Genomic DNA, 23,386 nt, shown 5'->3' with positions numbered 1-23,386 from the left:
ATGGCAAAAGGCAATCATTCAGCAGTCACTGAGTTCATCCTCTTGGGCCTAACAGATAATCCACAGCTTCAAGCCATTCTCTTTTGTGTATTCCTACTGATTTACTTAGTTACTGCCTTGGGTAATCTGGGTTTGATTGTGCTAATTCAGGTCAGTCCTCAGCTTCACATACCCATGTATTTCTTCCTCTGTCATCTGGCTTTTGTTGATTTCTATGGTACCTCCACCATCACACCAAACACCCTCGTGAACTCATTTCGTGAAATTAAAAGTATGTCATTTTACGCATGTGCCACTCAAGTGTGTTGCTTTATCACATTTTCCGTTTGGGAATTATTAATGCTCTCTGTCATGGCGTATGATCGGTATGTGGCCATCTGCAACCCTCTACTCTATGTAGTTCTCATGCCTAGGAAACTCTGCATTCAAATGGTCACTAGTTCTTATATTTACGGATTCACCGTGGGACTCATACAAGCAGTGGCAACATTCCACATGTCTTTCTGTGACTCTAATGTGGTCAATCAATTTTACTGTGATGATGTTCCCTTGATTGCTCTGGCCTGTTCTGATACCCAAGTCAAAGAGCTGATGTTGTTAATCATTGCTGGGTTCAATGTTTTTTGCTCTCTTATCATTGTTCTGTTATCCTACGTATTCATTGTCTTTGCCATCTTAAGGATCCGTTCTGCTGCAGGAAGACAGAAAGCCCTTTCTACCTGTGCTTCCCACCTGTTTTCTATTACTATGTATTATGGGACCCTCAGTTTTATGTACCTTCAGCCCAAGTCAAGCCACTCGCTAGACAAAGACAAATTTGCTTCAGTATTCTATGCAGTAGTGATTCCCATGCTAAATCCATTGATCTACAGCTTGAGGAATCAGGAGGTAAAAAATGCTTTCAAAAAAATTATTGAAAAGGTATATTCTAGTAATTAATAATGAATTGTGCTGTTACTAAAGAAGAACTGGATATGGAGTACGGACATTTTAAATCAAGGCTTATACAATGGTGCAGTGCCATGAAGCACAGGAGCCTTTGTCTTCTGGGATTTAGTTTCCTGATCTTTATTTTCATGAAAATTAGTATTTTATTGGTTTTGCTTGCACATAGTACATATTTCATCAATGTTTGTATGTTGAATTGTTGAGTTGTAAAAAAGAGATAAAAATTATCTGCTCTTTTTGACCATGAGATGTTTCAACAATAGAGAGGAAGAACCAAGCACCTTAAAATCATAACTTTTTCTTATTTCACTGTGGTATTGAGAATTTTAGGTTGTCTCGAAAGACATGAACTATGCAGGTAAGATTTTCTTCCATAGTTGAACAGGGGAAAAATAACAAGGTGTTTGGGTGAGAATTTTGATTTTAAAATGCCAGGAAAGTGACCTTACTTTTCACTTTACAATGTCCCTATTGATATGGTTGAACATTTTTTAAAGACTTTACTTTTTAGAGTTGCTTTGGTTTACAGCAAAATTGAGGGGGAGGTACAGAGATGTTTCATATACCCCTGTTGCCACACATGCATAGTCTCCCCATTATCAACATTGTTAGCCAGAATATGGTATATTTGTTGCAATTGATAAACCTGTATTTACACATCATAATCACCCAGTTTACCTAAGGGTTCATTCATGTCATACATTCTATGGGTTTGGAAAAAAAACATATAATTACTTATATCCATCACTGTAATATTATACAGAGTATTTTATTGCCCTAAAAATCCTCTGTGTTATGTTTATTCATCTCTCCCCTACTACCCCCAGCCCTGGTAACCACTGATCTTTGTTTTTCATCCTCACCTGAGGATATTTTTCAATTGATTTTTAGAGAGAGTGGGAGAGAGGGGGAAAAACAGAGAGAAATATCAATGTGAGAGAAACTTTTATTGGTTTACTCCTGCACAAGCCCTGACCTGGGCCCTGGCTGGGGAGGAGCAATTATTCAGCAGTGTCAGAGTTTATCTCCTCAGGACTCACAGATAATCCATACCTTCAAGCCATTTTTTGGGGGGCATATTTCTAACAACCTATTTAGCTATTGTCCTGAGTAACCTTGATTTGATTGTGCTAATTCAAACCAGTCCTCAGCTTCACACACCCTTGCATTTTTTTTCCCTCAGCCACCTTGCTTTTGTTGATTTTTCTTTTACTTCGTCTTTCACCCCAAACACCTTGGTGAATTTCATGTGTGAAGTGAAAGGTATAACATTTTATGCATGTGCCATTCGGGTGTGCTGCTTAATCACATTGGTAATGTGTGAACAGTATCCGCCCTCAATCATGGCATATGATCAGTATATTGCCATCTGCAACCCTTTATGTCATTCTCATGCCTAGAAAACTCTGTAATTGAATCATTGCTAGCATATACATGTATGGATTCACTGTGGGTCTTATACATTCCACTTGTCCTTTTGTGACTTCAACATGGTCAACCACTTCTACTGTGATGATATTCCCTTGATTGCTCTGGCCTGTTTGATACTCAAGTCTAGGAGCTGCTGTTGGGAATCATTTCTGGGTTCAATGCCCTTTGCTCGTTACTGATTGTGATCATTTCTTATTTCTTCATCATCTTTGCCATACCAAAGTTCCATTCTGCTGAAGGAAGACAGAAAGCTTTTCCTACCTATATTTCTCATCTGACCTCCATCACAATATTTTATAGGACAATTATTTTTATGTACCTACTTCCCAAGTCAAGCCATTCTGTGAACACATAAATTTGTTTTGGTGTTTTATGTGGTAGTGATTCCCATGTTAAACCAATTCATCTATAGCATGAGACACCAGGAGGTAAAAAAAAAAAAAAACTCACTGAAAAGAATTAAAGAAAAGTTGTGCTTGGCTATTAAATAACTGAAATATTGGACAAGGAGGGATCAGAGGACTTTGAGTTGTGTTTTACTTACAACTAAATTAAGTACCGAGAAAGTCTGAGAGAGAAAAAAGGGGTCTCTATATATAATCACTAGTGGTTCTTCACAGATTACACTCCAATTTACTTGATGAGGTCAAAATATGTAAGAAAAATATGGGCTTCTCTGGACTAATACATAAATGAGAAATATAACTGAGAGAACATGAGGGAATTATAAAGTAGACATACAAAAAGTATAAATTAAATTTATTAGAATACTTACATTCTAGATATATTTTTTTAAATCTTGTACTTCTAAAACAATTGATTTTTAAATTAAATTAAAGCATGTTTTCAAGGAATTTTAATTGTATGCATTTTTAAATTATCTTTTTCAAAGGCAAATAAGGTAAAGATCATTTAATTTATCCATCTTGTAAATCCTGATTTTCACATATTAAACTTGATGTGTGTGACTTATTTGTTAGTATTGATGAGGACTAAATGAGTTAATAAATGCTAAAAATTAACAATTAGGCTAAACAATAACAAATAATACATCTCACCTACTTTTCTTCTTTCCTCTATTGTTAATAGTAGTGCAGAAATTTTAGTATAGGCTGATGGTCTTTTTTTTTAATCTTTATTGTTAAAAGTATTACATAGGTCTTCCTTTTCCCCAATTAACTTCTTCAGCATGCTTGGGTTCTGGTCTTTTATTCCAATAAAATATTTAAAAACAAGTTATACAGAAAGGGTCCTATTCTTTTAATAGCAATTCAGCCTTCACTCAACAAACAGACAAGAATTAAAGAGAAACTAAATCAAAGAAAATATAATATAAAGTCTGAAGCTATTAGTATGAATATGCAAGAATAAGTGCTTGGATTTCTATTCAAAGTAGACCACAGATTAGTTGTAGCTACAAAAAATCCAACCCTTTTATTTACAAAAAAAAATGTCTTCAAGATGATCCATGTCACTGACAATAATGATAATAAAGCTGATATTCACTAAGTCTATATTAGGTTGATTGTGTCTTGGTCCTTACATATATTTCTACCTAAATGTTTATACACCAGTTTGTGAGGTGAGCATTTTCCTTCTTTTACAAGTAAATGGAGCTTTATATGCCACAAAACCAGGAGGAGCAAACCTCAGCTTTGAGGCAAACTTTCTGAAATCTGTCATGTTCTTCACTAATCTTGGAAACTGCCAATAATGAATCCATTTCCTATTATTTTTTATCAGTCTCTTGATTCCATATCCAGACACAAAAACATTATGGAATCACAGAAAGAGGGATAAAAATACAAACATTTTATTTCAATATATCTAGAGACAAAAGGAAGAATGTTGCTTTTGATATTTTGACAGAGGGACCGGTGTCTCAAGAGATGAGCCCCACCACCTGAAACAGTGGCTGGAGTCCAGTCCTGGAGGCTGCTCCGAACTGTGTGCCCCAGCCCAGGAAGAATGAATAACATGTCTATCAAGTACACTTGAATTTCTTGGTCCCTGAGAAAAGCCAGGTTTACCTTAGAAATGATTGCTGATATTAAGGATTTAAAATTGGGTAAAGATGTGAAAACTTCCATTTAATTAGTGTCTGAGCATTGCTATTATTAATCATTTCATAAAGCAGCAAGGTGCAGAGAAACTCCAGAAGGCCTGTGTTTTTCAGACGAGGCACCAAGATTCTACAGGTGTGAATTTCTTTACCTGTAAAAAGAGAGAGAGTGTCTATGCTGCTTCTATTTGTCTCATATGTGATAGGTGAGAATAGACATGTTTATTAGTCTATATAAATATATAATCAGAAGACAAACTGTGGTGAATAGAAACATCATATTTCTCTGTCAAAATTGCTTTAAAAACTAGAGAATTTATTCAACTCCCATGGTTCTAAAAGTACCTTCTGGCAGCACATTTGAGTTATTCACAAAGTAAGCGCAGAAGAGGAAATAATTAGCTAGTGCCACAAACCTCAAACTGCCCTTTATCCAATGACTGCAACTCTCGCCATCTCCTTCTACAATGGTAAAATAATAAAAAAAATATTAAGTCACTAATATAATTATTTTTATGAAACGTCAAAATAAAAGTACATCAAATCATTGATTTTTAAATTTCATGTCATGATCCTATAAGGGCAATTGAATAAATAGCAGGCTCCTAAAATTATTTCTATTTGAACAAAAATGCAAATACATTGAATTTATTCATTTAAAAGTATAATTTATTATAAACCTTGTTCTTCAAATTATATTTTAAAATCTGATATTGATTATAAGATTTAAATCTAGATCATCTATATTATAATACACCTTATTCTTAACACCCATAGTGTTAGGAAATCAAAATTCAGGTAGTCTTGAATTTGCACTTAGAATTTTCATATAACTAGTTATGTGACCTTAGGTAATTTATAAATAATCAAGGCCCAGAGGTGAAACCTCACACACTTCTAGGTTTGTTTAATTTTATTAAGCAAGACTACTTGATTAAGTGCCTGATGAGTAGTAGAAACCTATGAGGGCTTGTGACAGGGGGTAGGGAAGGCTGGGGGAAGGTCAATGGGGGGGGGGGGGGGAAAGGAGATATATGTACTACTATATGTAATACTTTAAAAAATAAAATAAAATTTAAAAAAACAATGAGTTTTTGAGTGTTCAATGAATTAATCTTTAATTACATATAATACACATTTATATAACAAGCATTTATTTAGCACTTATTAACACAGGATATTTTTCTAAGCATCTTATAAATATTAACTTGTTTAGTCTTCAAAAGAATTCAATGACTAGGGTCCTATTATTTTCTAAAATTGGGAAGAGAGTCACAGAGTTCAGGCCAATTGTCCAAGGTTGCACAGCTAATAAAGAAAGGAGATAGAATACAAACACAGGGAATCTTGGTTCCAGAGCCGTTCTAACAAAAGGAGGCCGCTGCCTTTGCTTGGGACCCACGTGTGTGTCTTTGCTAGTGTGTTTGTGTTTGAAGATAATTTCAGTGGTCTCTAAAGGCTGAGTGGTCCTCTGACTCATACTGACTCTCCAGGACTGGCCCGGGGCCTTACATACAATGTCAAAGTCTGTTGAAGTAATAAATAGTCCCATTTTCAGTTGATTGGGAAAGAATTCCATTAAATATCAGCAAAGAAAGCTTGATTTATTTCCCTTTTTGTACTTTGTAAAGCATTTAGTAGTATTATTTCCTTAATTTTAATATCTTTAAGGTTTCACAACCTTTATCCAAGACTTTTTTGGAGGCATCTTTCACTTCTTTGTTCCTTAGACTATAGATGAGGGGGTTCAACATGGGGATCACCACTGTGTAAAATACAGAAGCCATTTTGTCTGTGTCCAGGGAGTGGTTTGATTTGGGCTGCAGGTACATAAAGATGAGGGTGCCGTAGAAAATAGTAACAGCCACCATGTGGGAGCCGCAGGTAGAAATAGCCTTGCGTCGCCCCTGGGTAGAGCGGATCCTTAGGATGGCGATGACGATAAAGATGTAGGAGGTGAGGACAATGGAAGAAGAACAGATCATGTCAAAGCCAGCAAAGGCGAAGATCAGAATCTCCTTCACGTGTGTGTCTGAGCAGGACAGAGCCAAGAGGGGGATGTCATCACAGTAGAAATGGTTAATGACATTGGGGCCACAGTAAGTTAGCCGGAAGGTGATAATGGTATGGAACAGAGCAACCAGAAAGCTGTATATGTATGGAACTGCCACCAGTTGAACACAGACTCTTTTTGACATCATGGTTGAATAATGCAGGGGACTACAGATGGCTACGTAGCGATCGTAGGCCATGGAAGCTAAAAGGAAACACTCGGTGATCATGAAGGTGAGAAAACAACCCAGTTGTATTGCACAGGCGTGGAAAGGGATAGTATTATATTCCACAATGAAGTTCACCATCATCTTCGGCGTGATAGCAGAGGAGTAACAAAGGTCAACAAAGGCCAAGTGACTGAGGAAATAATACATAGGTGTGTGGAGTCGAGCATCAATCCTGATTAAGGTTATCAATCCAAGGTTACCCAGCACTGTGACCAGATAGATAACTAAAAACACCACAAAGCATGGGGCCTGAAGCTCTGGCCGATCTGTAATTCCCTTGAGAATAAATTCAGTAACATGAGTTATGTTAACTTCAGCCATCTATTCTGGCAGATTTTGTTGCAAGTTGAAGAATAAAAATGACACTTTTCATGGCCCCTGCCAGTGTTGGGGAAAAGTGATCACTGATGTTTTCTCACCTTGAATCATGTCATCTTGTGGGCAAAAGGTACACCTTAGCTCTCTAATGACACACAATACTTGCCCCAGGTAGAAGAATCTTTTACTCTCAAAATAGTCTTCTTAACAGCTCTTTCTTTTGCTTTGTAAGTTTAGAAAGTAAGGTAGGGTGTTGATTAAAAGTTAAATATTATCTGAAAAAAATATCTTGAGGCAACTAACACTAATACTTCCGCGTTTTTGTTGCCAGTATCTTTTTATGCATATGTAAATATGGCAGCACAAAAATGTATAACTCATAAATGAAAAGAGATTATTTCCTTGTGTTTCAATTTTGTGCATGTTTTACAGCTTTAAAATATATCAAAATAATCTAGTATGACTTATTCATTTTCCATTATCCCATTCCCACTTATATAGATTAAGTACTTTAAGGTCTATAAGCTAAAACAGTTAATCAGAAATTGAGAGAACTGAAGGTTGATGAAGTAGTAAAAGTACAAATAGATATCCTTTATAAAGTACTAAAAAGCAGAGAGTATGAGAGTGAAAAATGCAGTTAAGATATTAGTGGTATTATCTCTAAAGCAGACTGATTCCATTGAATACCACACCTCAGCTAGGATAGGGTGGAAGGTTGGTAATTCATTCAGTGTACAAACTTTGCAGGCAAACTGCTTAGACTCACCTGCTTCGCCATGATTCTGGCTCCCTGTGAGCTCATTCTGTAGTTGTTTGGGTGATATATTAGTTCCTGGCTTCCTTTGGGTCTAAAATTGAACCTCTAGAGATATCAGAAAGCTGTAATGTTTTCTCTCCTTTGTTTCTCAAAGTTTGATGAGCTAGACAAATTATATTGAGTATTTAAAAAAAATCTTTTAATTATTATGTATTTGTGAAGGAACCATACTTCAAGGATATCAATAAGACTATTTTCATGAAGACCCAGTGAGGGTCATGCAGGAGGCAGCCAATTAATGATTTTATCTCATCATTGATGCTTCTACCTCTCTCTTCCTCTCCCTTCCTTTCTAATATCAATACAAATATATTTTTAAGAAATTTTAGATTTCCTCTGAAATTTGGAAATGCACCTTGTCTCCCCTGTTGTGCTATTACATTTTCTTTGTTGTTGTTTTTTAATGGTGGTAAGAACCTTTAACATGAGATATATCCTCTTAACAAAATGTTAAGTACACAATAAGGTATTGTTAACTATTGACAACATGTTGTATAGCAGATCTCTAGAACTAATTCATCTTGTATAACTGACTCTTTTTGTCCATTGAACAACTCTCACTTTCCCCTCCCCCAGTCCCTGGCAACCACCATTCTACTCTGTGTCACCTATCCATAGACATTTAAGTTGTTTCCACATCATGGCTGTTGTGAATAATGATGCAATGAACATGGGAGTGCAGATATCTCTTTTAGGTCCTGATTTCAATTCTTTGGATATATATTCAGAAGTGGATAGTAGAAAGATGAATAATATGATAGTTCTATTTTTAAAGTTTTGAGAAACATCCATACTGTTTTCCATAGTGGCTGTGCCAACTTATAGTCCCACTGACACTGTGTAAGAATTTAAATTTCTCCACATCCTCACCATCATTTAACATTTCTAAATAACAGCCACACTAACTGGTGTAAGGAGATATCTCACTGTGGTTTTGACTTGCATTTACCTCATAATTAGTGATATTGACCATATTTTCATATAACTAATTGCCCTTTCCTGTCTTTGGAGAAATGTCTTTAATTGTTTACAGGGGTTCTTTTATTGCTCAGTTATAGTAGTCTCATATACTAGTATTTTGGATGTTAACCATGTATCAGATGTATAGTTTAAAAATATATTTTTCCATTCTGTAGGTTATCTTTCACTCTGTTGATAGTTGCAGAAGCTTTGTAGTTTAATGTAGTTCCTTTGTAGTTTAATGTACTTGCTTTTGTTTCTTGTACTATATCCAAGAAATAACTGCCAAACCCAAAAAACCATGATTTCCCTCTGTATACTTTTCCAGGGTACAGTTCCAAGATTTACATTTAATTCACTTTGAGTTGATTTCTGTGTATGGAGTTAGATAAGGATTCAATTTCATTCTTTTGCATGTGGATATCCAGTTTTCCCAGCACCATTTGTTAAAGATACTATCCCTTTCTCATTATTTATCTAGACATCCTTGTCTAAAATCACTTGACTATATATTTATGGGTTGACTTCTGGGTGCTCTATTCTGTTTTATTGATCTTTATGTCAGTTTTGATGCCAATACTATACTGTTTTAATTACTAAATCTTTGTAATAAATTTTGAAATGAAGAATTTTGATGCCTTGAGCTTTATTCTTTCTCAATATTTCTTTAGCCATTTGTGGTCTTTCATGATTCCATGTGAATTTCAAGATTGTAAAAAATGCCATTGGGATTTTGGTAGAGATCACATTTTCTTTGTTTTTCTCTTACCACACTGATTTCACTTTTTTGCCTCTACTTTTTTGCTGTTATTTCTTCTAGTTCCTCCTCTATTAAACTCTTTTTCATGCTCACAACATCAGTTATCAAGGAAACTCAAATTTATTTTTATATCTTGGACATCTCCTTAAATCTTGAGTTTTATATCCAAATGTCTATAATTGATTTAAGTTGGATGTCCTAAAGTGCCTCAGTTTCTGCATGCCAAAGAATACATTCTCAAATTTGATTTTCATCCTGTGTGCTTTATCTTGGTGAATATTACTACTATCCTTTCTGCTATGTAGGTCAAATAATAATATTCATCCTTAAGCTTTTTATATTCATTTCCAAGTTTTGTATCTATTTTACATTTTAGATATTGTCATTTTCCTTGAATCTCTGCTGCCACACTCCAATCTCAATATCATTTCTTGTATTCAAATACATATACATAATTTCTTACATATATATTCTCCTTGAATCTCCATTTTAGCTAGCACATTTATCAGGTGTGATTTGAGGCAAATTATTTAAGTTCTCTGAGCCTCTCTTATATAAAAGGTGAAAACAATTATTTTACACCATAGTGTTTTATAAAGAATAATGATCTTAGGTACATAGACCTTTTTAGTACCTTGCCTGGCACATAATAATCACCCAATAAATTTGAGTTACTGTTATTATTATTGTTTTCATTATCATTCTACTCATAATTATTACAGTATCATCAATTTTCAGTTTGCAAAATGATGTAACATCCATTATAGATTTACTCAAAGTTGCCCTGGGCTGTAAGTAGTATTTTTATTTATTAATTGGGGCTCAGAGTTTATGACTTTCCAAGGAAGACATGGGTGGATGGTAGAAGAGCCAGAGTACAAACCTAGATCTGGCTTCAAAACTTTTTCTCTTCACACTACACTATCTTGTCTCCCAGAGGAAGATGCTTCGAAGCAGTGGAAACAGCCATCCCTGAGGAATCAGATAATTATCTCAATATACTCAAACTAAACTGCAAGTTCATTAATCTTAAGTTGAAACTTTATGTCTGTTGAAATTGGTTTCAGTTAATATGTCCCCATGATGAAACTGAGAAACGTCATTTTAATAAGGCCCCTTGAAACTGATTAGCAAGTAAACCCACTTTTAGCAATTACAGTAGGTAATTTTGTTTGCAACACAAAGTTTTGTAATAAGACCCAGAGAGACAGTTTCATCATCAATACTTAGCAAACTATGACTTCAGTTTCTCTTTACTTAATGATCAGCATTTGATTTAATTAAAATCATTAGATGAAGAATGGTGGCTACTGGAAATGACAGTTTTCTTAACTTTCCCAGATACTCAACTTTTGCAGCCTGACTAGAAAGGGAAACAGTGATGTAATGGATTTCATATTATATAGTATAGGAAAGCAGTTGGCAGGAACTTCTAAATTCTGTGACAAGATACTGCATATTACCTAGTACTAAATACTTTGGGAATACAAACACTCACTAAATTTTTTTCAAATACAGTGTCAAACTGCTAGTTTTTACATATGCTATGACCCTAAGGCCTTGCTAGAATTCTAATGCATGTTTAATTCTTCCCTGAACATAGAAATTCTAAGGAGTCAACTAGGTATAAGTCCTACTCAAATGCAAATAGAATAGAAGTATCAAATGCCAGTTATGCATCCTAACAATAAAAGGTGGCATGTGTGCAGTTTTCATGGAAGTGATGGTTTGTGATTTGAAATAATTAGGCAAAGTATTGGTTTCTGCAAATCTTCAGAATACAGATTATGAATTGAACTATGATAAAATGCTTCTGACTGTGGTTTGCTCATTTTCTAGAAATAGGATAGAACACAAAAATCTCATCACAATACAAAATTATATTAAAAGATATCATCTTAATTCACTCCACAAAAAACAAATAAAATAAATGCTTGAAGGAATAAATCAAATTTGCAATTTAAAAGTATCAAGAAAATAATTGTGTATGTGTGTGTGTATTTAAAGGAATACAAATGAAGGCATATATGCGGAGCATTTTTCATTCATAGACATAGGAATTAAACACCAAAAATTAAATAAAGAAAAAAAAAAGCCTTATGTAAATTGAGTCAGAGCTGCAAAATAAAAGGAAAAATAACTAAATAGAAGTTTCTTTTTAGCCACTTTATCTGTGGTTCCTGACACAAACTGGGGACTCAGCAAATCATTATTGAACAATAAATGAATCTCACTTTTGGCAATTTGACTCCCAACAGTGCCAAGTTCTTTATTTTAGAATGGTTTTCTCTTTTATGCATGTAAATTATATGTATATTTTAATCATTAGTAAATATACATTTTACTAATAATATACATTTTACTAATGACTATATAAACCTTGTATAATAAAAGAGTAATAAGCGAATTGACCCTAACAGCAGAACAACCAGAATGACTGGAAATGACTGGTTGCAATGACGCGCACTGTCCACCAGCAGGCAGACGCTCAATGCAGGAGCTGCTCCCTGGTGGTCAGTGCACTTCCACAGGGGGAGCACCGCTCAGCCAGAAGCCAGCTCATGGCTGGCCAGTGCAGCCGCAATGGCGGGAGCCTCTCCCGCCTCTGTGGCAGCGCTAAGGATGCCCGACTAACAGCTTAGGACCGCTCCCCAAGCCGGCAGGTGGAAATCCCCTGAGAGCTCCTGGGCTGCCAGAGGGATGTCTGACTGTCAGCTTAGGCCCAATCTCCCAGGAGCAGGCCTAAGCCAGCAGGTGGACATCCCCTGCGGGGTCCCAGACTACAAGAGGGTGCAGGCCAGGCTGAGAGACCCCTCCCCCTGAGTGCACAAATTTTCATGCATTAGGCCTCTAGTATGCATATAAAAGAAAACACCAATTTTAAAGAATGAGCTAGGCCAAGTAAAATATATATATAATTATTAAAGTTAGTGCAGAAAAATGCAAGCTCATGCAGCACTGTTTGAAGTTAAATTGCCAAAAGCTGCTTGAAAGATTCATTGATTACTCAACAATGATTTACTGAGGTCCCGATTTGTGTCCGGATTGTCAACAGATAAAGCTGCTATAAAGAGACCAAAACCCCTGCCCACATAATAACAAACGGAGACAACAAACAAACTAAGCTAGTAAAATATAAATGTAAATGATACTGAGTGGAAAAAGGGGAAATCAAAAAAAGGAGGCAGTGATGACAGTAATTAATGCTTGATAGCACTTATGATAGTCCAGTCATGATTCCAGGTCTTTGCACACTTCAATTCATTTAATTTTCAAAGAAGCTCTTGAGGCAGTTACTGTGCCTATTTTTGTTGTAAGGATCGTGGAAACAAGACACTGGATGTTATGTGACCAAGTACTGTGATGGCACATAATGGCAAAGTCAGAACTTGGGCCCAGATAATTTAGTTCCTGTGTTCTCACAGGTCACCTCTGTGAAAGTGTCCAGGGCTGAGGGAGTGAGATATCTAAAAAAAAACAACAAAAAACTATTCCCCTTTTTATTCTGTCACTCCTGCCTTCGTCTCTCCAAAGGCTCATGATTCAAAACCAGGCATGAACAGGAATCAGAATCTTTCTGCATTTGAGCTATGGCATCTCGGTAAAATAGGAAGTTTGCTCTTGGAATCTCGTGGTCTTGGGTTCAAACCTAAGTTTTACCACTTCTAGCTCAGTGACACTGGCTGACATCTCTGGCTTCTATCAAGCAGGTGCCTCAAAAACAAATCTTAGTGGTAGGAAAAGATGAAAAGTTGCTTTAACATTATTGAGTTCTGAGTAAGTGGTGCTTATAAAGCTCAGGAATGCAAAGCTGGCTCTGTCCTAGAGTTACATTTCATTAAACTATGTGGGAAGCACTTGGATACCCAAGTTTCCTCCAATTCTGTTTTCAGTATTATATGACTGAAAGCAACCAATGCTATAGCAGAGACTTTCACAACAGACTTACTGGATTTTGTCTTGCTAGACCCACTTCATAGTCTTAAACATTGCAGAAATTATTGAACTTAAAAATTAAAGTAGTGAGGTATGTGTAAAACCCATTGGAAGTAGTTCCTGATATTCAGAGTCACTGTACCTATATAACACTGTGTAATATATACAGTAACCACATAAACTATTTATGCATATACTAGTGGCCTAGTGCACGAAATTTGTGCACGAGGGGGGGGGGCGGGGAGGGGGCGCAGGGGCGTCCCTCAACCCGGCCTGCACCCTCTCCAATCTGGGACACCTTGGGGGATGGGATCAGGCCTAAACCAGCAGTCGGACACCGCTCTCAAAATCTGGGACCCCCCAACAGCCGCCCCCTGCCAGCCTGCTTGCCCCCAAATGCCCCCCTGCTGGCCTGCTTGCCCCCAACTGCCACCCTGCCTATCTGATCGCCCCTAAACACTATGCCTGCCAGCCTGATCACCCCCAAATACCACCCCTTCTGTTCTGATCACCCCCAACTGCCCCCCCCGCCAACCTGATCACCCCAGACTTCCCCCCTCTGTTGCCCTGCTCATCCCCAACTGCCCCACCTGCCAGCCTATTCACCCCCAACTTAACCCCTCGCTGGCCTGCTTGCCCCCAAGTTCCCCCTCACGGGCCTGCTCACCCCAGACTCCCCCCTCTGTCAACCTGCTCATCCCCAACTGCCCCACCCTGCCAGCATGCTCTCCCCCAACTACCCTCCCTGCCGGCCTGCTCACCCCCAACTGCTTCCCCTGCTGGCTGCTCACCCTCAACAGTTGCCCCCACTGGCCTGCTCACCCCAGACTGCCCCCCTCTGTCAATCTGCTCACCCCCAACTGCCCCCCCTGCCGGCCTGCTTGCCCCCAACTGCAACCCCTGCCAGCCTGCTCGACCGCAACTGCCCCCCCGACAGGCCTGCTCACCCCCAACTTCCCCACCCTGCTAGCCTGCTTGCCCAACTGCAACCCCTGCCAGGCTGCTCGACCCCAACTGTCCCCCCCCCCATGGGCCTGCTCATCCCAGAAATCCCCCCTCTATTGCCCTGCTCATTCCCAACTGCCCCACCTGCCAGCCTGTTCACCCCCAACTGCACCCCTCGCTGGCCTGCTTGCCCCCAAGTTCCCCCTCACGGGCCTGCTCACCCCAGACTTCCCCTTCTGTCACCCTGCTCATCTCCAACTGCCCCACCCTGCCGACATGCTCTCCCCCAACTACCCTCCCTGCCGGCCTGCTCACCCCCAACTGTTTCCCCTGCTGGCTGCTCGCCCTCAACAGCTGCCCCCACTGGCCTGCTCACCACGGACTGCCCCCCTCTGTCAGTCTGCTCACCCCCAACTGCCCCCCCCTGCCGGCCTGCTTACCCCCAACTGCCCCGCCCTGCTTGCCTGCTTGCCCCAACTGCAACCCCTGCCAGCCTGCTCGACTGCAACTGCCCCCCCCGACATGCCTGCTCACCCCCAACTTTTCCCCCACTAGCCTGCTCACCCCAGACTTACCCCTCTGTTGCCCTGCTCATTCCCAACTGCCCCACCTGCCAGCCTGTTCACCCCCAACTGCACCCCTCACTGGCCTGCTTGCCCCCATGTGCCCACCCATGGTCCTGCTCACCCCACACTTCCCCCCTCTGTCGCCCTGCTCATCCCCAACTGCCCCACCCTGCCGGCCTGCTCTCCCCCAAGTGCCCCCCACTGGCTGCTCACCCCAGACTGCCCCCCTCTGTTAGCCTGCTAACCCCCAACTGCCACCCGGCCAGCCTGCTTGCCCCCAACAGCCACCTTACCTTCCAGCTCAACCTCAACTGCCCCCGTGCCAGCCTGATCGCCCCCAACTGCTTCCCCAGCAGGCCTGCATGCCCTCAACAGCTGCCCCCTGCCAGCCTGCTCACCCCCAACTGCCCCAACTGCCCCAACTGCCCCCCCTGCCGGCCTGCTCGCCTCCACCTGCCCCCCCACTGGCCTGCTTGCCCCAGATGCCCCCCTGCCAGCCTACTCACCCCCAACAGGCACCCCCTGCTAGCCTGCTTGACCCCAACTGCCCCCCCTGCCAGCCTGCTCACCCCCAACTGAACCCCCTGCTGGCCTGCTTGTCCCTACTGTCCCCCCCACGGGCCTGCTCACCCCAGACTTCTCTTCTCTGTCTCCCTGCTCATCCCCAACTGCTCCATCCTGCTGGCCTGCTCTCCCCCAACTCTCCTCCCTACCAGCCTGTTCACCCCCAACTTCCCCCCCACTAGCCTGCTTGCCCCAGACTGCGCCCCTCTGTTGGCCTGCTGGCTCCCAACTGTCCCTCCCCCCATGGGCCTGCTCACCCCAGAAATCCCCCCTCTGTTGCTCTGCTCATTCCCAACTGCCCCACCTGCCAGCCTGTTCACCCCCAACTGCACCCCTCGCTGGCCTGCTTGCCCCCAAGTTCCCCCTTACGGGCCTGCTCACCCCAGACTTCCCCCTCTGTCACCCTGCTCACCCCCAACTGCTTCCCCTGCTGGCTGCTCGCCCTCAACAGCTGTCCCCACTGGCCTGCTCACCCCGGACTGCCCCCCTCTGTCAGTCTGCTCACCCCCAACTGCCCCCCCCCTGCCAGCCTGCACGCCCCCAACTGCCACCTTACCTTCCTGCTCAACCTCAACTGCCCCCGTGCCAGCCTGATCGCCCCCAATTGCTTCCCCAGCCGGCCTGCATGCCCTCAACAGCTGCCCCCTGCCAGCCTGCTCACCCCCAACTGCCCCAACTGCCCCCCCTGCCGGCCTGCTCGCCTCCACCTGCCCCCCCACTGGCCTGCTTGCCCCAGACTGCCCCCCTGCCGGCCTGCTCACCCCCAACAGGCACCCCCTGTTGGCCTGCTCACCCCCAACTGCCCCACCCTGCTAGCCTGCTTGCCCCCAACTGCCCCCCTGCCGGCGTGCTCACCCCCTACTGCCCCACCCTGCTAGCCTGCTCGCCCCCAACTGAACCCCCTGCTGGCCTGCTTGTCCCTACTGTCCCCCCTACGGGCCTGCTCACCCCAGACTTCTCTTCTCTGTCCCCCTGCTCATCCCCAACTGCCCCATCCTGCTGGCCTGCTCTCCCCCAACTCTCCCCCCTACCAGCCTGTTCACCCCCAACTTCCCCCCACTAGCCTGCTTGCCCCAGACTGCCCCCCTGCTGGCCTACTCACCCCCAACAGGCACCCCCTGCTGGCCTGCTCACCCCCAACAGGCACCCCCTGATGGCCTGCTCACCCCCAACTGCCCCACCCTGCCAGCCTGCTCGCCCCAACTGTCCCCCCGACAGGCCTGCTTACCCCAGACTTCTCTTCTCTGTCTCCCTGCTCATCCCCTACTGCCCCATCCTGCTGGCCTGCTCTCCCCCAACTCTCCCTGCTGCCATCCTACTCACCCCCAACTTCCCCCCCCCGACCCACTGGCCTGCTTGCCCCAGACTGCCCCCCTGCCGGCCTACTCACCCCCAACAGGCACCCCCTGCTGGCCTGCTCACCCCCAACAGGCACCCCCTGACGGCCTGCTCACCCCCAACTGCCCCACCCTGCCAGCCTGCTCGCCCCAACTGTCCCCCCGACAGGCCTGCTTACCCCAGACTTCTCTTCTCTGTCTCCCTGCTCATCCCCTACTGCCCCATCCTGCTGGCCTGCTCTCCCCCAACTCTCCCTGCTGCCATCCTACTCACCCCCAACTTCCCCCCCCCCGACCCACTGGCCTGCTTGCCCCAGACTGCCCCCCTCTGTCGGCCTGCTTGCCCTCAACTGCCCCCCCTGCTGGCCTGTTCACCCCCAACTTCCCCCCCACTGGCCTGCTCACCCCGGACTGCTCCCTCTTTCTGCCTGCTCACCCGCAACTGCTCCCCCTGCTGGCCTGCTCACCCCCAACAGGCGCACCCTGCCACTTGTTCACCCCTAATTGCCCCCCCAAGCCTGATCACCCCCAACTTCCCTCCCCTCCTGGCCTGATTGCCCCTAACTGCCTCTGCCTTGGCTCCACCACCATGGCCTTGTCCAGAGGGACATCCAGAAGGTCGTCCAGAAGGTCTGCCAGTCTAATTAGCATATTGCCCTTTTATTAGTATAGATATGATAGGCAGATTGTATGTGTGTGTGTGTGTGTGTGTGTGTGTGTGTGTGTGTGTGTGTGTGTTTGTTGTGACTTGTCATAAAGTTATGTTGTTTTCTGACTTTTGGTTATTGTCATGCCTTTATTATGATTTCTCCTACATTGGAATATTACATTTATTTTTTGCCTAATGTATTTTTTTAAGTTAACTCATACTTTATTTAAATAAATCTGGAAATGAAACTGTATATAATCACTACAAATGAGAAAGATTTGTGCCAATCACCATAAATAAAAGTAACAAAAATTATGAATACTTGAACATTTAAAATAACCAAAGGTCTGTGTGTATATAAAATTATCTCATAATACTGTATTTTGGGAAATACTAGCAAAAGAAATTACAGTATAGGAGCTACTCAGAAGTTCATAATAAATTAAATCATTCTAAGTTATATTAGATTTAATGGTTAAGTTTAGATATTAGATTTATGGGAAGATATAAATACTGTCATGTCAAACTATGTATTTTTAAAATTATTTTTACATCTGTCTCACTCAACTGCAACAGTATTATTAAAGCAGCAATAAGGTGTTCTAAATGAATGCAAATGTTACAAATTTTGGAGAGAAAACATTGAATTACAATTATGATTTTTAAGCTCTTAAATTGATTTCCTTTGGGGGGTGTGCACCATCAAAGATAGTCATGAAGGTCATTACTATCAGTTATCAAGGGCAAGCACTCAAGAAAGGAGAATATCTTTGCTGTGTTTGTTTGTGGGGTTTTTGTTTTGTTTTGATTTTTGCTTGTTTTGTAATAATAAAACAAATATTAATAAAACAAAGCATAATATTAAAAAGCTAAGAGAATTGTGCGAAGCTAATGCAGTAAAGTGGAGAGTGGGCAAGAACTGATAATGATGAAAGAGCCATGTTGCTGACCACAAGCAGTAAGGGCTCAACCTGAGATTGACAATGTGAGTAGGATTTATAGATTGGTGTGTCATAAAGGAATTTGTGACCTTCCTCTGAGTACCATAGTGGATTCAAATGAGGTTGCTGCAAAGTCACAAAGCTACTAAAAGTACACCAGTGGTACTGACATATTCAGCACCTGTCACAACCCAGGGTCCAGGGTCCAAGGTGTCTCAGTTATAGCAGGTCCAGGTATTCAAAAGCCTTTTCTCACAGATTTTCTCATCCACACTCATAGTCACCCTTTCATCTAGGAACTGTGGCAAATGAGCACTCCCCCCTCTTTGAGAAAAGGAATTAAATCAGAAGTTGAAAACTCCTTAAAATGGAAATCATCATTAAGAGTATGAAACACTTGGACTTAAAAGTAGTTTATTTAAGTAATGTGTTATAAATCCATTTTCTTTAATAAATAGAGGCCTGGTGCATGAAATTTGTGCACGGGGGTGGGGGGGCGGGTGTCCCTCAGCCCAGCCTTCACCCTCTCCAATCTGGGACCCCTTGAGGGATGTCCAACCACTCATTTAGGCCCGATCTCAGCCAGTGGGGACATCCCTCTCACAATCCAGGACTGCTGGCTTCCAACCACTCGCCTGCCTCTGCCTGATTGCCCCTAATCACTTCTGCCTGCCAGCCTGATCACCCCCTAACCACTCCCCTGCCAGCCTGATCGATGCCTAACTGCTCCCCGGCTGGCCCAATTGCCCCTAACTGCCCTCCCCTGCCATCCTGGTCACCCCTAACTGCCCTCTCATGCCAGCCAGGTCGCCCCCAACTGCCCTCCCCTGCAGGCCTGATCTCCCCCAACTGCCCTCCTCTGCTGGACCAGTCACACCTAACTGCCCTTCCTGCTGGCCTTATCACCCAAAACTGCCCTCCTTTGCAGGCTTGGGTCCCCTCCAACTGTCCCTCCCTTACTGGTCTGGTCTCCCCCAACTGCCCTCCTCTGCTGGCCTGGTCACCCCTAACTGTCCACAACTGCCCTCCCCTGCAGGCCATCTTGTGGCAGCCATCTTGTGTCCACATGGGGGAAGCCATCTTTGACTACATGGGGGTGGCCATCTTGTGTCTTAGAGTGATGGTCAATTTGCATATTACTCTTTTATTAGATAGGATGTGCTGAAGGCTACACAATTAATAGCCAGGTCTCAGGGAGCTACAACTCATCACACCTGGCTGTGGGGTGGAAATCAACACTTGTTCTCCATCATGTTACAATTTTCCCATTTTATTTTCTTTCTGTTCGATGTAAATAAACAGATTTTGTTTTCACCAACTTGTTTTTATAACCCATGGAAACTCATAAGGCTTTGTGTTTGTAAGGCAATAGAGAATATGGGACATGTTTGATGATGAGACCAACCAAGATCTTTTAGAAGCATGAATCTCTGTGGAGCTTTGATGGCTAGTCTTCTGTCTGTCTCCTTTGGGTTGGGTTTACAAGGTTAGGCATAACATAACAATGCTTCTCATAGTTCCTGGTAAAAATGTTTCTAATAATTCTTAATCCTACACTGCAAGCCTTTTTTGACACTTCAAAACTATTACTACTATCCTACTTAAGAGATCAGGACCTGGAAGCTCAGAGGAATATGGAGGCTTGGACAATGGAGACAAATGCTAGTGGTATGCTCAAAGACGAGGTCACCTTTCCAGGTGTTCTGTCCACCACATTGTGAGGACCAGTGAGAAGTAAGACTGGGGCAGGGCTGGTCCACTATGACCTCATCTTAACTAATTGTATCTGCAATGACACTGTTTCCAAATCATGTTATTCTGAATTAATTGGGCTTAGAACTTCAGCACATCTTTTTGAAGGACACAATTCAACCTATCGTAACAATAGCTAAAAATGTGTGTTGGCTAACACGTGTGTTGGAAGCTCACTTAGTCCATACCTACAAACTGTGGAAAAAACAGCTGAGAATTCCTGAGGCCAAGAAAGAAGCTTATAAGTATCTGAACATGCTAGTGGAGAGAAGTGGCCTAGAAGTTGGGACAATCGGAGGCCATGACAAGTTAAGGACTCATCATGCAGGGAGACAAAAGGGTTATAACGCAAATCTAAGACCTGAGGGTTGGGTTTTTTAACCCCTTCTGGTTAACACAGAGGACCAAACTTACTTTATTCAATACCAGGAAAATAGGCAAGTATCTGAGGAGATTTAAACATCCTCAAAGCAAAATTTTCCCTAGGAAGTAGAGGTGAGATGACAGGGATCGTATTTCTGGAATGTATTCCTTTCAAGAATACTTGAAAGGAAGATTAGGAATTGGCTAAGAGCTGTAACTAGTGATCCCCTAAAATGCAGAAAGTCCCTCAATAAAATAGGATTGTATTTCTTTCTCAGGAAACAGTATGACTTGGGAGCTAGGGTAAGGCTGTTAGATCTTCAGTATGTAGCTTTCATGTTTGGGTCTAGGCCAACCATTTCAGTGACAACAGGTTTGAGTGGCCAAGGTCAAAACCACTAGACCTTGGAATATGGTCTTGGAATGACAGGTTATAAGGTCAGTCTCTGTGAAAGTAGTTGTTCCTTGAGCAGCCTTACTTTTCAGACTTGATACTAACTCTTTAGAAGCAAATATGTGTGGTTTAAAAATATTTTTTAAAAAATCTTTGTTAACATAGCTTCCAATATCAATAAAGAGTACTCTTTCCCCCTACTTAGACTCTAAAGTTATGAATGAGAATTCCCCTCCCTTCACCATCTGCATTCCCTCAGATCCATTCTTAAGGGTAAGTGGCCCATGTTTAATGAGTATATTAGTCTAAGTACCAATATTGTTTCTGAATTAATCCATCTTGCTTGCGGTATTACTACAATTTTGTGCTGCTTCTCAGAGTCCTCCTGCACATACTCAATTGTGTACCCCTTTTAATTAGATTAGCACTTACAACAGGATAAACTCACTCCTCAGGAATCACTTCTACTTTACTTCCATTTACCTCTATACCGGTAAGTTAACAACAGTCATCAAAGGTAGGCAAATTTGTATTCTACATTTAACAAGAATGGAATGTAGATAAAGTGGGATGTATATGCACCAATCTAGATAAATTAAGCAGTGAGCTTTTGGAGATTTTTAACCAGACCCAATGGGATATAATTTTGACCTGTATTACTTAAATTTGAAATCATGCCCAGAGCAATATAATTTAGTTGAACAGTGCTTCTTATCTGGTTGATTCACTCTAGACACTAAAAGCTTGATTTAAGCTGCAAGATACAGAACCAAAACATTTAATATTAGTAGGAAGAACTGGAATCAAGTGATACTTTTAAATCATATCAATCAAAGGTTTAATAGGACAAAGTCAGATTTAAGTATCAGAAAATTCATACTGGTTTATTTTTTTATTATGATGAGAGTAGGAAAATCTTTATAAATAGTAACCCTTTTAAATAATTCAGGACCATAAATAATTAACCCTTTTAAAACCAAGAAATTTATACTACAACCCAAAGCATGGAGTAAGAGTAATTAAACAGATTATTGAAACACAAATAATGTTAACTATTAAGCAATGCATACTGAGGACAAATCTTATGATTATATTGAGATACTAGCTGAAGATTCCAAATAAAATTTCATTTTTTAGAATCCATATGTACATAAACACCATAGAGTACTTTTTGGTAAATCAGGCTCCATCAACATCCTATAGTCATAGAAAAAAGATGAATTCTTACTTATTTTTTCTCATAAAATTATATATTTCATTTGAAACCTAGGCAGAGGAGTATTTGTATATAAAATATATCCTAGGAAATTATGTTTGATTTCAACAAGGGTACCTACAAACATGTATCTATCTAAACTTATTCATGAGTTCTTCCAGTGACTACACTTAGCACAATTTTATATACACTGTGAATGACACTAATATTTCAGATTCAATAATATGGTTGCATATATAGAATAACGCAGGTTTCATCATTAGAGTCCATTCATAGGATAAAGCATCACCATATTAGATTGGACCTCTTATTGTATGTAAGAATTGTCATCAAAACATCTTTTCTGAGCTAGGACTTTTATGCCGAACATTCATAATAGACTAGGGGCCCAGTGCATGAATTCGTGCACCTTGGAAGGAATTGTGGTCTGCGAGGCTGCAGTGGGCACAGGGGCAGGTCTCGGCCCATCCTCCGCACCCCCACCTGGCCCCTCCTGCCATGGCTCCCAGTCCCCTGTCTGCCAGCAGCCCCGCTCCTGCCACCACTGCTCCCACCTGCTGACGGTGCTGGCCCCGATTGCACCCGCTGATGGTGCAGAGCAATTGGGGCTGGCTCCAGCAGCGGGTGTGAGCGGGGCTGGCGCCGTCATCAGGTGTGAGCAGTAGTAGCTGCCCCAATTGCCCCTCAGGAGCAGGGGGAGATGGAGAAGCCCTCAGGGGTGATTGGGACCAGCAGCCGTTGCTTGCACCTGCTGACAGAGCCGAGCGATCGGGGCTGGTGCCATGTGCTGGCAGCAGGTAAGGGTGGTGGCTCCAGTGCCCGTGGTGGTTGTGAGAGGGGCTGGCACCGGCAGCAGGTGCAAACTCTGGGCAGGACTGCAGCGTGCAGGAGCAAAGAATTTTCAGTACACCAGAGGCTCACCCCAATGACAGCGACCGGTGCCCCACTTAGGTCTGGCACCCCCGCTCACCTGCTCTACCATCCTGCCATGGCCGATGCCTGCCATGTTCTGTGCTCTGCTGCCTGAGTAAACTGCAAGTGCATGTACCACGTGCACCCCCTGGTGGTCAGCACACATCATAGTGACCGGTTGTTCGGTTGTTCAGTTGTTCCGCCGTTTGGTCTATTTGCATATTAGGGTT

At 42.2% G+C, this 23,386-nt stretch overlaps 2 protein-coding genes and 1 pseudogene across 2 annotated transcripts; 2 read left to right on the top strand and 1 right to left on the bottom strand.

Moving 5' to 3' along the window:
- On the top strand, nucleotides 1–939 carry LOC129151253 (olfactory receptor 5AL1-like). The gene has a single exon (XM_054725449.1). It carries the CDS (start codon nucleotides 1–3, stop codon nucleotides 937–939), a length of 939 nt encoding a protein of 312 aa, XP_054581424.1.
- A 1,002-nt stretch (nucleotides 940–1,941) lies between these two features.
- On the top strand, nucleotides 1,942–2,870 carry LOC114229970 (olfactory receptor 5AL1-like; annotated as a pseudogene).
- A 3,214-nt stretch (nucleotides 2,871–6,084) lies between these two features.
- On the bottom strand, nucleotides 6,085–7,044 carry LOC103302260 (olfactory receptor 1038). The gene has a single exon (XM_008159297.2). It carries the CDS (start codon nucleotides 7,042–7,044, stop codon nucleotides 6,085–6,087), a length of 960 nt encoding a protein of 319 aa, XP_008157519.2.
- Nucleotides 7,045–23,386: the final 16,342 nt, after the last annotated feature.

This window comes from Eptesicus fuscus, chromosome 13 (assembly GCF_027574615.1).
Source record: "Eptesicus fuscus isolate TK198812 chromosome 13, DD_ASM_mEF_20220401, whole genome shotgun sequence".
NCBI lineage: Eukaryota > Metazoa > Chordata > Mammalia > Chiroptera > Vespertilionidae > Eptesicus > Eptesicus fuscus.
This window is presented reverse-complemented; position numbering and strand designations above follow the sequence as displayed.